The sequence below is a fragment of the Artemia sp. Qi Xiang Cuo genome, chromosome 20 (assembly GCF_049724085.1).
Source record: "Artemia sp. Qi Xiang Cuo chromosome 20, ASM4972408v1, whole genome shotgun sequence".
Lineage (NCBI taxonomy): Eukaryota > Metazoa > Arthropoda > Branchiopoda > Anostraca > Artemiidae > Artemia > Artemia sp. Qi Xiang Cuo.
Window position 1 is genome coordinate 37,049,456 of NC_142813.1, and position 17,610 is coordinate 37,067,065.

The 17,610-nt window shown below is 36.2% G+C and overlaps 1 protein-coding gene across 5 annotated transcripts in view; it reads left to right on the forward strand.

The window, feature by feature from the left end:
• Window positions 1-17,610, forward strand: part of LOC148940163 (zinc finger protein basonuclin-2-like) — a 128,899-nt gene that overhangs the window by 86,678 nt on the left and 24,611 nt on the right. For 4 of the 5 annotated variants that reach the window (XM_089106187.1, XM_089106189.1, XM_089106188.1 and 1 more), the window contains one exon: window positions 15,939-16,168. In XM_089106187.1, the coding sequence (XP_088962313.1) occupies window positions 15,939-16,168 (230 nt within the window). Of the gene's footprint in view, window positions 1-8,721; window positions 8,818-15,938; window positions 16,169-17,610 lie in introns of those variants that run through there. The other variant, XM_089106191.1, reaches the window with a different exon arrangement.

Below are 17,610 nucleotides of genomic sequence, written 5' to 3' on the forward strand. Positions count from 1 at the left end.
TCAGTAACCCCTGTCCCGTGCTATAGACACAAGACAAGGCTCTAAATATGCAAATTTTCTTTTACTCGTCGTTCTGCCGTCACATGCAACGACAAGCAGATACCATAATTTATTGATGACTTTTCTGCTGCTTTCCTCAAGAGGCATTTATGCTAAAAGCTGCCATGACTTGATCGACCATTCAGTTTGATAATTATGAGCAAACTTGTTATATATCAGTGAATAAATCAAAGACACTCTGTAAGTGTTAATGAAACTCTTTACGGCTAAGTTTCAAGAGTCCATGTATCCTTGATATTCTTTTTAGGTTCGTTCCTACGATTTTATACAGGGATGAAAGGGGAAGTTCCTCTTAAGAGCCCCCCGGAAAATTACGGGCTCAAAAGTTTTTTCAAGCATCAGATCACCCCCTCCCCAATCCCCACTGATGTCTCATGTAATTTTACCTCGGTAAGGTCTGACACTTCTAGTTATATACTGCAATATCTTGGAAATCTAGATATGCGAGACAATGTGTTATAGATCAGCGAATAAATAAAAGAAACCTCCACGAAATTTCTGATGGGGATCCTATTTGGCAGAGCCAGAAGTCTGTTTTCTCATGAATTTGTTTTTAGTTTCCTTCTCCATACTTGCAACAATTGACTCTGTTATTGTGCTAATTGTACTGTAGGTGCAATTTAAGTTCACATAATCATGAGTTTTTTTAACAGTCCATACACAAGGGTTTGCCCAATTTCTGCCACCTGGTGAACGTCTTAGAGTGCCACACTTGGCACGCAACACTTCGTGTATCTGATTTCTAAAAGGTTGGTGACCCCTCGTTCATACATCTGTGAGACTGTATGCACGCAGAGATGAGAAAAAAAGTTGGCCCTTAGATCCCCCACGGAACATATTGACTTAAAATAGTTTTTTTCAAGCATAACACCCTTCTCCCCCCACCCTAGATGCATCATGACATTTTTATATATAAAACTAAACATGTAGGTATATATTGTAGTATCTTGCAGAAAGTCTAAAATCTTTCTACCCTCTAAAGTCAATCATCAATCACACAAAAGCTAATTTCAAAAACAGTATCTACAATCCCATCTCTGTAAGTAGATTCCACTTAGTGTCAACCAGATACTTCAAACTACTTCGGTGACACCTTTACCGACCATATCTGAATGCCTAATCTAGAAGTATCCCATTATTGTGCTTGATGTCAGTAAGTGCCTGTGTCACCGAAGGTCGGCTGATGGTATCTGTGACAAGATGACATGTTACAGGTGTATATACTTGTACCATGGAGTATGTTTGGGAAATGGACAATTGGGATGTGGTAAAATCTAAAAATGTCCAAATAGAGTGGATGTCAAAAAACTTACAGGTATCCGAATAGAATTCAAGAGGTGGGCATCAACTTTCTAAAACACAATGCACTAAACCCAAAAAGCATGTTTTGAGTATCTGCAGTCGTGCCATACCCAGAATTCAGTAGAGAGATGAAGCCATTAGTGTCTGGAAGTTTGTATGGGTGGAAACCTCAACTACAGAAAAGATCTTTCATCCACAATTTTGTGTAATTTTTTATAATACGCGGGACAGTGACGTGGCGAGGGACGTTGTTGTCCTGTGTGAAAACCGAATATACCCCATCTATAGAAGAACACTTATTCCATCCTTTTTCAGTTGCATAGGTTTAACTGTTACAGAAACAATCAAGGCTGTGGCCCAGGGGAGCCCTTGTAATAACTCCAAACTGGCGACCTTTCGGTAATGGTCGTTTAACACGGTCTGCAGACCTTGCACGTTCCTGGCTACGCTACTCAGAAAGAGGGAGCTCTAACTCTAAACCCTCCCCTCCTTTGAAAACAATAGTGTGCTGTAAGGAAAGTGTAATGTTTAGAACACAAGTAAATCGAGGGAGTGAGATTCTCGGCCATTAAATATTGCCGGTCGATTCAGCACAGTTGATAACAATACATGGCGTATCAAAAACTCGAAGCCGTGGAAAATGGACATAATGGGTTTTGAATTTTGATGGTCAATCTATAAATCATCAAATGAACATTAAAAATTGCATAATTTGAAAATAAAATTTATACGTCACTCTATGCTTCGACATAATAGCAAAAACAAGGAAAGATTCTATTGATTATTGCACCATCTCTTTTGGAATTCCGCAAAAGTTTACGTTTTTGAAGAACCTAAATTTGTAAATGTATTGATAGACGGGAAGAAGGTATTACGATTTCAGTTGCCATGGGAAACTTTTTGGATTGGCGATTGGTGCAAGTTTTAAAAAGAAAATCGCATATGCAATCTAGGCTTTGGTGATTGTTCATTTCAGCCTACTCTGACCTCAGGGTCGTATCTAGGATTTTTTTTTTGAAAAAATGCGACTAAGCTCCATAGACCGGTACTTATGTATTACAGTGACCCCACTCAAGAAGTGAAGTTAGGTTAATCCTAATGAAATATACCTAAAAACGATGAAAACGAAATACTTCAGCAACAAAATTTTGGAAACTACAACAGATAATTATGGAAATCACCCCCCCCCCCCCAACGCATTAAATTAAATGTTTTCTAACCTAAACATAACCTACCCTGACCAAAATAATTATTAAAAACTAAAATATTTAATTAAAATATAACTACAATGTAGTTTTTCTCTCTCACGCTAAACTGGTTATCACCGAGTACATACTGAAATACAGAAAGAAACCGGTTCTACTCAGACCAAGAACTGGTGTGGCTATAAGAGATAAGTATTTACAAACCCTTTCTAGCTATGCATGAATCTGATTTTAAATGAAAACTTGCACATTCGAGGAGATTTTACCGAATTCATTCCTCCTACCTTCCTTGAAGTGAACTCTTGTACATGCAGGGCTGCATCCAGGGGGGCTACGCAGTTTGGATACCCCTCCCGATATTTTTGTCCGATTCATTCAAAAGAAAAAACAAAATGCATGCTAAAACATTTTTGCTGTATTTTTTAAGGCTTTGTGGTACCCCCTCCCCTCGAAAAAAATACTGGATAGGGTCCTGTGCATATGTGTCTGCTTGAATCTTAGATCAAGTTAAACTGAGTCTCTACCCCTCTAAATTTCATCCACAGCTGATTGGTTGAAATGTGTTTCCTTTTTCACAATATTTATATTTATAAATTTGAAGCCAGTATAAAAAATATTATCAAAAAGTTTAGATCTTCTTTTAGACAGTTCAGCCCATGGGTCAACCAGTAGTCCTTCTGGTTCTGGGTTGGAGACTTGGCTACGGTCAATATCCTTAATAAAAGTATGCTATTTGTGCTTTGACGGAAGCAGCCAATCAAAGTGTAGCAAGTCAACCCTGGTTGTAATTGCAGTCCTGTCGATGGTCTCAGAAAAGAGGTGTGTTGATAAGAACTAACCTTTGCTGCCATTCGTCATTTGTCACGCACATGACATATCGCCATTACGACGGTCCCTTGTGGTTCCGCCATGCTCCATTACGAATAAAATGGCAGATTAACCTTAAGGCGACAGACTTAAATCAAGGCAATCGAAATTGCATCTGGTAGGTGTTTGTACCGGAGTCATTTTCGATTTTCGTTCATTCATTAGTCATTTCTTGGTGGCAGTTCGATTATAAGCTCTGCAGACCCGACTTCTTGCGACAAGGACAAAAACAATGCCTCTAATATATCGCTCTTTAGTATTATTTTGATTAAAACGTGTCGTAGGCTTTATATTTCTTTTCTTAATATGAAATGTACAGCAATTGATCAACCGTTCAAAACTAAAAAATTTCAAGCGCGAAATACAAGTTACAACCACAATCTAATAAGAATACATAGACGCATCGTGTACTTGTCGTGTGGGTAATTACAAGGGGGTGAGCCCTCTGACGTTTTACTTTTTCGCAAAATAAAAACAATTAACAATTCTTTCTAAATTTATTGGATTTTTCATGCAGTAAACACTGGAATGAAACTATCCTACCTCCAAATGCGCTCCGATTGAAACTATCCTACCTCCTAATGTACTCCAATTGGAACTATCCTACCTCCAAATGTGTTCCGATTGAAACTATCCTACCTCCAAATTGCTCCGACTGAAACTATCCACCTCCAAATGCGCTCCGATTGAAACTATCCTGCCTCCAAATGTATTCTAATTGAAACTATTTGTCCAAAACCGCTACTTTTCAGGAGAACTTTTGAAGTTTTTAAGATTTTTTTTCCACTACTCCAAAAAGAGGTTATAGGGAAACAACCCAACTGTAGAGTTTCTTTTCTAATAATTGGCTATTGAACTATGAAACTCCCAAGTCCAAAAACATACTTTGCAACATAGGATGCAGCACAAAATTTCGCTCAAGATTGATAACCAGGGCCGTATCCATGATTTTTTTCAGGAGGGGGTCAAAAGGATTTTTCGGGGGGAGGGGAATACAATAAACTTTAAAAACGCATTAAAACAATTTTTTATGTTCATTTTTGTTACGTTTTTACGATTCGGACAAACATTTCAGGGGGGGGGGGGTTCAAACCCCCTTCCCCCCGGTGGATACGGCCTTGTAGACAAGTAATCCATTTTTTTCATTTTTGGACGTAGGATAGTTTTATTCCAGTGTAGCGATATATTTCTTACATTTTTCGAATTTTTGCCCTTTACACCCCTAAAGAAAATCATACATACATGCCTATACTGTTGTGCCTAAAAGTCTAAGGTATAAATTTAATGTTTTATATTTGTGGGTTATACGATTGGCAAATGTAAAAAGGACAATTCATATTTGTGGATTATACGATTGGCAAATGTAAAAAGGAAAAGTTCTGTGACTTTCCTTTCTGCAATAACTCAACCACGCACTCAGGGAGGGGCCTCGAGGACTACTCCTCTGGAAACTCATTTTTTTCGTCGTTTTACCTTTTAAAACAATCCACAAGGTTTTTTGTTTTGTTTTGACAAGCCCCCCCCCTCCCCCGAAATGGCGTTCTGTGTAGATACCTCAAGGCATACTTTCAAGCTGTTTGCAAAGAATAAAATATATTACGTGTCGTAATAAGGATTAAATGCAAAAAACAAGTGTTTTTAACTGAAAGTAAGGAGTGACATTAAAAGTTAAAACGAACAGAAATTATTCCGTGCATGAAAGGGGCTATCCCCTCCTCAAAGCCTTGCTCTTTACGCTAAAGTTTGACTCTTTGTCACAACTTTAAAACAATACAAACTGTAGCGTAAAGGGTGAGACGTTGAGGAGGGGACAGCCCCTTTCATATGCGGAATAATTTCTGTTCGTTTTAAGCTTTAATGTCGCTCCTTACTTTCAATTAAAAAACTTATTTTTTTTATTTAATTTCTGAACGTTTTTCAACTAATGCAGGTTCGAATTTAGCTCACCGTACATGAAAAACAAAAACACAATTTATGTATTAATTTTGGAAGATTTATTCCGTATATGCCCCCTCCTCAATACCGTACTTTTTACGCTAAAGCTTTTAACACTTTTAAGAAAGTTTCATATTCAAATCATATTCTAAATTCTCCCTATAGAAGTCCACTTGAAGTATAACCTCACCCCCCCCCCCCCCCAAAAAAAATGTCTGTGTACTTCCCAATGACAAATGCTATACGTAAACAATGGACAAATTTCATAGCTTACAGGCCTCTCCCCACGGACTGTGGAGGTCATTTTACAACTTAAGAAATAATTATTTGATCTTTAAACTATAATGAACAAAATGATTATCTCAAGATTTTGATCAGATCATTTTGGCGAAAAAATGGGCATCGGATGGGGCACAGTTGCCCTCCAATATTTTTGGTCATCTTAAAAGGTTACTAGAACTTTTAATTTCCGTTCGAATGCAACCCCTCCCAATTTTCTAGGACTATTATTTCGATAAAATCACCCCTAGGGAAAAAAAAAAAAAATAAATACGCATCCGTAATCTGTCTTATGGCAAAATAGCAAAATTTCACATTTTTGTAGATAGGAGCTTGAAACTTCTACAGTAGGGTTCTCCGTTACGCTGAATCTGATGGTGTGATTTTCATTCAGATTCTTTTAATTTAGGGGATGTTTCCGTCCTATTTCAAAAATCAGGCAAATTTTCTCAGGCTCGTAACTTTTGATGGGTAACATTAAACTTAACGGATGTTATATATTTGGAGTCAGCATAATAAACTGATTCTTTTTATACATTTATTGATATCAAAATTCCGTTTTTTATAGTTTCGGTTACTTTTGAGCCGAGTCGCTCCTTACTTTCAGTTCGCTACAACGAAATGTTTGATAATAAAATATAAGGGTTTAATCTAGTGTATATCCCAAGATTCGGTCTTGGGTAGACTAAAATCTGAAATTTCATTCTGGGGGTTGACTTTCACTTGCTTTTCTGTATTTATTTTTTTAAAGAATTTGTAAAGCCAGAAAAAAAGGGAAGTCGCATTATTTGTCTAATTATGCATACTAAAGTAATTTTCATTAAAAGTTCAATTCTCAGTTTTAGTTATCTATTTGCAAGGATCACCCAAGGAAGTACAAAAGGCTTTAAGCCAGAAGACCAGCAGTATCAATTGGGGGAGGAATGAGCGAATGTGCACCTTGATTTTTACCCCCCTGGAGATTTTGAAAACTGCCTTTATTGAGGATGCCCTTTTCAAGTAATTTTATTGAAAAAGTGAAAAACGACATATTTGCCCCTCTAGACTTAAAAAAATACAGTTTGTCCCCTCCTCCTAAATATTTGTGAATTGAAGCCACTAATCGAGGCATAAATTTTACAGAGAAGTGAAAAAGTTGAAAGATGACGTTTTGACTGTTACCATGGATTAGTTGTTTTTTTTAAAGAAGATATTTTAAGCCTAAAAGAGGCCAAATAAATTTTGGTATCAAAAGCTTCCATCTTCTAAGCCTTTATGTAGCCGAGAAAAAGAGACTCAACATGGTTTGGAATAAAGCATTAAAACACACAAATAATATATATATATATATATATATATATATATATATATATATATATATATATATATATATATATATATATATATATATATATATATATATATATATATATATATATATATATATATATATATATATATATATATATATGCGTATCAATCGATCAATCAATCATTTATTACCCACAAATACAAGATAACAAGTAGTACAAGTGGAGTATAAACGTAATAATAAAAAAGAAAACAAAAAAGAACTCAACAAACACTAGCAATTAAATTAAACTAAGAAAATAACTGTTAAAGACCGTGGGTCTTGTGTGTATGTGTGTCTTTTGAGACCCGAGTATGACACTGAAAAGCGGAGTAAGTCTACTGACCCATCATCAGACAAGGGGGCATAATTTATTTTGGGGAGAGGGGTTGAGATAGATAAAACGGCAAAAAAAGATATACATTAAATATCAGTATAAGAAATTGGGATAGCCCATGAAAACGAAATTTTGTGAAGCCGGGCTTTGATCCTCCTTCCTGAGTACGTATTTATCCCACTTATTCAGTCTAAGGGATCAGTAATATAGGTTTCTCAAGGGATTCCCCCCTAAATCTCAATATTTAAACAATGTTCTGAAAATTTCAGTTTTCTATATAATTAGCCTATTTTTTTATTTTCTATTTGGTGCCCTCCCCCCCCCCCCCCTAGAAGTTTTGTTTTCTAGTGGGAAAGGGATTATCAAATAATTTTTGTTTGGGGGTAAGGGTTAGCAAAAGAATGAAGAAGAAGGGATTTGGCTCCTATGGAATTTACCTAACGATCACAAATAAGTGTTTTCTTCCTGCATTTTACGACGGATTTACTAATCTGGGAATTTTTGTTTAGTTCTTTAGGAGGAATTTTTTTTATTACCTGTATTTGGAAGACTAATTTAAGAGTCGAAGAAATAATTCCACCAGAGAAACCTCCATGCTCTGAATGCAACCCTGGTTTTTATATGATATACCACACAATATATGTGATCTCTCTAAATTGCCCTTTATATGTTATCAATCTTCTGTACGTGCCTGATAGAGGTGGATTCTAAACTGAGAAAATTTTGGGTACTTTTGTCTTATAGCCACCACTGTCAAGAAGTGAAGTTAGGTTAATCATAATGAAATATATCAATATGATTAAAATATAGTAGTTTAGTAACAAATTATGAAAACTACAACAAAAAATTATTGAAGGGGGGCCGCCAGGACCGCATTATATACGCAACCTAAACTAACCTAACCAAACCAAAATACCAACTAAATATTTAATTAAAATATAGCTACAGTGTATTTTTACACCGAGCCGAAGCTAATTGTCTGGTATAAAGACCATGAAAACCGGTTATTGTCTCATGTTCGTGATAGATCAAGAGCCTGAGTGTGGTGGCTTTAAGACACAAACACCAAATTTTGCATAGCACGCTTTTAAAGCTGAATCTGCCCAGCTCTATGTTAATTCACTCTTATCACCCAGGTCGCATCTTGAAGTAGCTTAAGCATGCTTAAAAGATATTAGCCCTAGAACAATTTACTAGTGACACATCGATAATCTACAGTATATTACTTTTAGGGGGTCTATAAAACTTTCGGCACGTCCAAACCCTCTGGTCGCCTCACGCTGTTATGGGTTATATTTCTTCTGTCACTTGTGCGACTGTCGCTCGGAGTGTTAATGCGGGTTTGCGGCAGGGTGCTTGCCTTTTCCTTTACAGTTTTAATTTCCCTTTTGTCACATCATTCTATTGTCGAATGTTGTGGAGTAAAGCATTGACAATTAGTTGGTTGTATTTGTTTTGTCAGTAAATAAAAGTGAATAGTTTCCAGATTAGGATTTGAAAAGGTATTTTGTTGTATTTGTTTTACTATTGTACATTTGCCCTAAACTTTTTTCCATGACCAGATAAAAGTTTAATTAGGGGATATTAGCTTCTCTTTTATGAAAAGCTAATTGAAAAAATGAATTGGAAGCAATTATGGTCCGAAAACATAGATAAGAAGTAGTACAAACGGTTTTAAAACTTGATGTAATTACTGTCGCCAATAGACAAAACAACAAAAATAGAATATCGCTCAGAGCGTCTTGGTGAAATATAGTCTAATGTTGTGATCAGACACCAGTGGCAGATCCAGGGGGAGGGCGAGGGGGTGCGCGCCCTCCTAACGTCGTCTAAAGTAGTGTAATTTACTTTATTAACGCAAGTTTGCGTTAATTAAACTTGCTCCTAACCCAAGTTTATCGGATCAACCTATTTTGTGCCCCCCCCCCCAAAAAAAAAAATCCTCGATCCGCCCCTGATAGACACTGATAAAAGTCGAAGCGGAGATGCAAGCCCGAATTATTCACGACTAAGGGGAGCCACAAGAGGTCCGTGGGTGAAACTTTTTTTTATGTTTGGAATTTAAAACAAATCATAAAATAAACTCATAAAATAAAATTGAATTTATCGATGAGGTTTTTTGAGTAAGTTTCTTTTCTTCTTATTTATTTTGCATTGTATTTCGCAGTTAACATCGGTCGCTGTCTACACTTTCACTGTCTGCACATTCTGGTATTTCACTGTCTGTTATTCACTATCTGCACAATTATCTTCGATATCTTCTCTTGTTTTGTATATACATATGTATAGATATATGTATGACCTTGAGTTGTTTATTACCTTAATATTATTTAAGTCGTTGCAAGTCTAATATAATAATTAATTAATAATGGCATGTAAAATTTGTTAAAGTTGTGATCTTTAAAGGGATTGCACGCAGAATCCCAGTCAGTTGTGACCAGAAAGCCTTAGGGGCCTGGCCCCCTTGCAAAATATCACGTTTTTTGGAATGCTGTCCATGTTTTTACAATTCCCTAATAAATTGCATGTTTCTTATTGTTCTGACAGAAGTGAAGTTGGGTTAATACTAATGAAATAAAACAAGATAGGATGAAAATATAATAGTTTACAAACAAATTTCGGCTATATATTTGCACATTAGGGGGGTGGTGGTAAAGCAAAGCATATATTAAATGAGTAACCTAACCTAACCTAGGTACCTTCCCCCCCCTCTAAACCCCTGTTGACCCAGTGTAACCCCTAAACCCAGTGAGAAACCACTGTTTGCAATCAAATTCTCCGTTGAAACAACATGTTTGACTAGTTTCTATTATCATCTATCTTGCGTGGCTTCCAGCTAATAGAACAGTACCAAAATTTGATTAGCGTCCCCCCTCCTGTCTCCCAAAAATTTTCAGGCCAAATCTTTAACACAATTTTTATTTATTAACAAAACTTTTCATTTACTTGAATCTTACTTTTCTTGCTTTATACGGGAAAGATATAGGAAAAATGATTTTTTTTTTTTTTTTATTGAATTGCTTGTTCTTACTGCCGACTGCGCCCTCTACTTTATTTTAGTAAATTTAAGTTTCAAAATTTACAAAATGATTATAAATATTAGATGATTTTTTTGAAATTTTGCGCCCATAGATTTTCTGCACCCAGGGCAAATGCTCCCTGTGTCCCCCTAAAACCACATCTGCCGCTCTTAATCAATTATTCAAGAGACATAAGTAGAACAAATCTAACTAAATCAGCAATCTTTTGGATATAGACTGGGCCTGTATCCCGCATTGAGGAGGTGGCTGGAATGACGTTGAACTGGAAGTGATTCTGAGAATCAAATAGATTAAAATATTCTGGATCTAATGAAGTAAGAATATAAACATTTTAGTGTTCAGAGTTCATTTATTCAACAACAATCAATAACAAATTTGAACAAAAAAGGAACATTTACTGTTATATTCCCCCGCAAGGCTTTATGGCAGGAATTTTAGGGGAAAAGAAATATTTCGCTCAAAAGAGGGATAAACTGCGCTGTTACAACCTCCCGAATTTGCAAGTGTCCTGTTCTTTCGTAAGCCTGAACTAAATCGTAAATTCTTATCAAAATTTCAATGGCATCTGCAAAAGTTTTTAAGAGGGTACAAGCCCACAGAAAAATTTGGGCGTGGGGAATTTTGATGGCATGAAACTGAACCTTCAAACGTGTGAGTAACAAATATACATAAAGGTATACTTTTACCTCGATGTTTTGGAGTTAAAACTGCATAAAAACCAGCCTAAAATAAGAAAGTTAAAATACATTTTGAAATTTTAAAAAAGACGCTATTAAGTTAAAATTTTGAAATTATGACTTTTAGGCAAGGTTGCCGTTGATATTGTTCAAGGCTAAACCATATTTTAAACTTGTTCCTCTCTTAATTGTTTGGCAACTTCAGAGATAAAAAAGAAAAGACAATTACAATAAAAGTTTATTTGGGTAGTTTTTGATGGATTTAAGCATTAAATTAGTTAAATAAAACAAAATCACGCGTAAGGGGCTGGGGACTTTGGCCCCTCGTCCCTGAGGCATGACGATGCCTACTTTTTCTCCATATTTCCTTGCATTGTCATATAATTCACATTTTGAAGCTTTTCATTTCGCATGTATGTTCCATTCTCCCCTGAGATAAATTCTTCAGTCCTGATAAATTCTTCATGTCCCTGAACAACCATATTGACTCCAGTAGGAAAAGACTTTTGAGAAAAAGAGGGGGGGGGTCATTTTAAGGCCGTGAAACCAACGGTCACTCTGTTAGCTTGCTTTAGTTCTTTTTTCGGCAACCCTGTCCCTAGACAAGGTACCATACTCCTATGAGAAATAGAAATTCTAGCTCCATCTTAATTTCAGATCGCGTAAATAAGCAGAATAGATAGGCTGAAGTTTGTTTTTTCCGTCAACCCTCATAATGACTTGCCAGTAGGCTAGTAATTGCCCAAAAGGAAGGATAGGCTAATTAAATTACGAAAATTGCCTATTTCGCTTTCAGGCGCATGTTAGGGTAAAACTACATTACCGGTGTTTAAGCTGCTTCTTCTTTTAGGAGTTTGTGACCAACTACCTTAAGCATATTGATAATAATAACAAAAGGTTTTTGGATCAATTTACTGATCGCATCAATCACTATCAGCTATTCTTAAGCTTATGAACCTGTCATCTACTTTGCCGACCATAAGCAAGTTTCAAAACGGGTAAATTAAAGTTCTGTAATTAAATTTTTCATAACTGAATTGGATTAGACCTGAAATTCTTTAAACAAAAAGATGGTCCTTTCGAAGAATAACAATTGAGTGTGAGAAAAACCAAGTTGTCTACAAAGATTTCAACTATGTGCTTACTCAGTGTGTTTGAAATAAAATTTGGGAAATAAGTTGTAGATATGTAGCTACGTAGGGATCGAGGGGAAGTAAGACAAAAATTCTGAGTGCCAAAATGGTTGTCAGAGGATCCCACTCCTCATCCCATGTCGTTATATTCATATGAAATTCGTATAAAGCTGCTAATAAAACACTTGTTTATTTGTACCACTGTATATAAATATGACACAGTACGATCATTCCCTATATTCTCAACCATTATACAAAGCCGGACCGAGATGCAAGTGCTCTGGAGAGCATTTAAACAAGTAGAAACATAAGCGACATTCGATTTTTTCACGAGTAGACAAGACATTTATACGAATCGGTAATTAGTAGTACAATGTTATTATTAGATGTTTTTAGAAATTACTAGTAGGTTTCGAAGTCTCGAGTTGGTTTCAAAGGCATTTTGAGAATGTTTATGCGAAAATACGGGTTCCAGGATAATATAAACTGGACCGCTGATGACAGATTGAATGGGAGGAGCTGTTTATACGTGCCAAGAATGTACTAGTCGAAAATCACTGTGCCGTCATTTTACCGTAATATTATTTATATACAGTGATTTGTACACACACTTTGCGAAATTTTCAGCCTTAGCGGGGACTTACCCTCTCCACAGGTGGTGCTAATACACGAGAATGTAGAGAGTGGAGTAAGGATCTTTTCCGGCTTTTATCAAAGGCTAAAGAGGCTTCGACCCTATTAAAGATAATAAAAAATGATTTTCAAATGTAGGGGGCTTTTCCGATATTTACTTAATGAAGATGTGCAAATAACTGCTCAATAGGGACAAATCCTTCTAGTCAACAGTGAAACTGCAGCAAAAATGAAGATAAAAGCAGGTATTTTTCAAAACTTAGGGGGAAAGCTCCCTCCCAAATAGGCGTCGCTGTCCACCATGGGCCACACAAGCTGAATTCCAGGGGGGGGGCTTGCCTGGTTGAATTGGCACTTTTTATGCTATATAATAGAAATCTCAAAACAAAAATATAAAAAATAAGGCAGCATCCTTCAGCCAGAAGGGGGCTGGTGCCCCCTCCTGCCTCCCCCCTTATGGGCGCCCATGCTGCCCACCTCTCTTAAAAAAAAAAATTTCTGTAAGCCACTGATCTGCATCGGTAATTGAAATAGAAATCTGTTTTATGAAATGCAAAGTCAGTAGCATACTATCAATCAGTTGTTGAGGGGCAAATTGTCAAATGAATTACATTTAAATTCAAACACAGGGGACTATTTCCTTTGGGAGAAATTAGATGAGTAGTCCCTTCCTGCTCTTCTTTTTATTATATTTATGAGCAACGCTTTAGTATTACCATCCATTACATTGCAATCAGGTACATCAAGGGCGTATCCAGGGGGGTTGACCCCCCCCCCGTGTATTTTTGTTCGATTCGTAACAACATAAAAAAAGGTGAATATAAAACAAATTTTGGATGTGTTTTTTAAAAAATTCTGTCCCCCCCCCCCAAAAAAAAAAAACAAAACAGGATAAGCCCATGAGGTGCATAGCCAAGAATATTTTTCGACTCAGCGGTAGGGGTGGAGTCTCGTTAGAATACAAAAAATAGGCCATTCTCACGAAAAAATAGCTGGAATTGTTGTGATAGACCCGAATAGCTCAAACTTTGTTTTCTGTGAAGCGCTGCGTCGTTTAAGTTGCTATGCTCCATCATTTTTTTTTTTTTTTTGAAACTTATAAAAACTGATTTGACAATTTTCATCATTGACCTACTCGGAGGCTACAAGGAGGGGGAATATAAGTAGGTATTTACGCCGGAATTCGTTTCAATTCAGGGGGGGGGGATAAGACATTGAAAACAATTACCAAAAATAGGGGAATTGTCAAATAAATATAAGAAATAAAAGAAGAATTGAAAATAATTAGAAAGTTTGGACGTCGAAGACTCCCTCCGCTGAGTATGCGCCTTAATTAATGCAGAGAATAGAGGATTCGTGGGCATAAAGAGCAAATTCTGATTTTAATATTATTAGTAAATGTAAAGTATTAACTTTTATTTCAGTTTTGGTTACGGTATGTCGAGGGTCAATCTATTGTCTTATACCAAGCACATAAAAATATGTTTCTAATCCCGACTTATATCATATTCGCTTTTAAAATTTTAAAACCATTACTTTATCTCTGATATTATTTAGATGAGCCTAATGCTTTCAATGGTTTCTCAACGGAAAGAAAGGGGATCTTCGGCCCCTCTCTAAAAAAAATCTCTAAGCAATAATGCACGATCATAAACACTCCATTTAGAAAAAAAGAAATACAGCTAAGATTGGTGTGAGGAATACCCCCCCTCCTCCTCGTGCCTACACCGCTTTAAAAAATTACACTGTTGTCTATTGTTGCAGAGAAGGGTTTTACATTAGAAGCATAACCTTATTTTTTGTTATTATTTTTGGTGTTATTTTTTGTTTATTGTAAAGACTCTTGTTGGTCAAGTCCAAAAAGGAAGGGGTCAACTATCTTTTAAAATTATACCTACACATATAAAATTTGAATTTTGTTGTTTTGTTTTTTATCAGAAAAAAATCAGTCTGTTTCTTTTTATCCAAACGCTAGGTGTTCATTGTCCAACTGCTTTCCTTTAAATATATTTAAGGTAGAGACCTCCCGCAAACTGTAATAACATCCAACGCTCTATTCTGTGATCAGGCACTCATCCTTATTATCTTGCCATGACAGACTCTAATTGGAAAGTGTCCTTTCGCAGAAATAATGTCTCTGCATCAACCCTATTCTTAAGGTGAGTAACGGGCTGTATTTTGTCAAATGTAGCTGCCTAAATGTCATGTCTGATGACATATGACAACGTCGAAATTCAGAGTGGTACGCTATTATAAAGGTAATCAACTAGATGTTTGCTTTCCCAAACTGCAACTTGAGGGTAATTACAAATGGCTTTGACTTCCTCCTACCGCGTCCTCAAAGGACCCAAATGATATATAATTTACTTCTTAGTTGCCAATACGGTGGTTGAATTATTACGCCTGTCAAACATTTGGAAAACAAAATATGTTGCTGCAGTCTAACTGGGGAAAGAACGTTACTGACGAGCGAAATAAAACAATGGAATGCCCCAAGGGTCTATCTTCAGAGCCGTTCCTAGGGAGACAACCAAGGCAGTTACCCTGGATGCCGTGGCCTGGGGGGGATCGTGGTTGGGGATTTGCCCACTTTGATCCAATTTTCCACTTTGATTCGTCTTCTCAAAATTATAATTTCAGTTGATCATATGTCTGACTCATGCCGATCTGCTGTTGGTATTATAAAATGAATGTAAGTTAACTTTTATCTCAGTTTTGTTGCGGCGTAGCGAAAGTCGATCCATTCCCTTATACTCGGCATATACAGATGACCACCTAAAACTTGACCACCCCCCTTGACCACCTAAAAAATTACACTGTTGTCTATTATTGTAAAAAAAAGGGTTTTATATTACAAAGTCTGTCGGTCAAGTATTCTGTGAACGATTTGTATTGCTCCAGTTTAAGGGGAAATATGCCTATTTGATACTAAGCGACGGAATAAATTTATGGAACGCCTCAAGGACCTAGTAAATCAAACTGTTTCGCCAAATTTTGGGTTGGATTAAACAAAGTGTGCAATAAGTGGTGTGCAGTAACAACAGGTTGATGGCAGCATAAGGTCCATACCCGATATTGGTGTCTGAAACCCTTTTATTTTGTCAACTTGAAGAGCTAGAATTTATGTGTAACTTTTTAGCTGTCTCTAAGCTACGTATGAGATCAACTGAGAACAATTACGACACTTCCTTCAGTGGGGATGTCTTTGACGTTGCCAGTCTGGCTTTGTATGGATGCCATGCTATCCCAGTTCGAGTCAAAATACTGCTGGATAGACTATTTGCTTCATTGGCTCCGGATGGAGTTGCCACTGTCTTAGAACGGCTAGGGTGGTCACCTGAAGAATATGCCCGAGGATATATTGTGCAGGTGAGAATGCTATATGTTATTATCTGTTCATTATCCCCCCAAGTCTGGTGAACTGTCGTGTCACATCAATAACAGTCAGAACAGAGGGAAACAATTTTCTTTGTAGAAAATGCTGCAAGGTACATGAAAAAAGAAAGAAAACTGTCATGCATACATATGACACATGCTCTGTCATTAAAATATTCTATTTAAAAAAATATATATATACCGTAGTCAGTAGTGTGATAAAACTCGCAGACTTAAAATTTAAAATTTAAAATTAAGATGTGTTCAGTTGCGTGTTCTCAATGTAGTTGGAAATGTATATAATTGAATTTGGTGCAAGGTGCAATGAATAGTGTTTAAAAAGCGAATATAAAATAGCAAAGTTTCCAGTGTTCATTGTTGGTGATTTTTCTTGTTCTCTCGTCAATCATTTTAGCTGTTTGGATGGGTTGAAGAGAATCAAGAAAATCAAGAGTTTACGTTTAATGTTATTGCTTTTAAAGGTTCCACACTAAAGACGTTCTTTCTTTTTAATCCAGGTCAATTTCTCATCCAATTTGTTAATCTAAATAAATAAATAAAAACAAAATATCTGTCCATATCAGTGTGTTAGAATGTCCCACAATTGACTGTCTAATCAAGAATGCCACTATACGCAACTACCAATTGTACAAATGCCTGATTTAGCGTGACTAAAGACATTCTATTGTCGTATTTTCAAATGAATCTAGGGTAGTTGGGATTGTAAATAATAGTCTACTTATTAGGCTGCCTCTTTTCTTCTCCTTTGTAACTCATTATAAGGGTAAAAGGAAATTAATGACCAAAGAGTAAGTGGCAATGCTGCCCATATTGTCGTCAACCTAGTCAGAAGCTTTTGTCTTAATATCTTTTAGAATTTTGAAGTTAGAATTTCGTGGAAGGTGTTTTGGTTTTTGATTTATTTAATTTTCATTTAAAATGTTTTTTAGTTTAGGTCAAGTTTTAATTTCAAATGGAAAAAACTTAGATAACTAAACTAATAACCAAATTTAAGATTCAGAGAAGGAATAAATCCTCGTTTAAAGGACTAAGAGACTAGATACAAACACTGTAAACATTGTTTATATATTTTTCGAACCGGCAATAACAGCCAATAAACTCCCCTTTTAAACTCCGCTTTTAAGCTTTAAACGTTTGTAACTAAAAGTTAGTGTGAACTGTCACAGCAGTAGTACAATAACAAAATTTCACTGGAGCTAAAACTTCTTTTGTGATTTTTTGAGAAATCACTGAATTTGTTATACAAGGCTTGAGGCTTAGAATGAGATTATGGCCCTAGCGAGAGAGCCCTTAATACAAGTTAGATAAGATGACCGAGTCTCGTGGATGTTCCTGGGGAGAGTTAGACCAAGAATAGGCTGCCCCCCCCCCCTATAAGATACAAATATGCAAAAATTACTAAATTTACAGTAAAT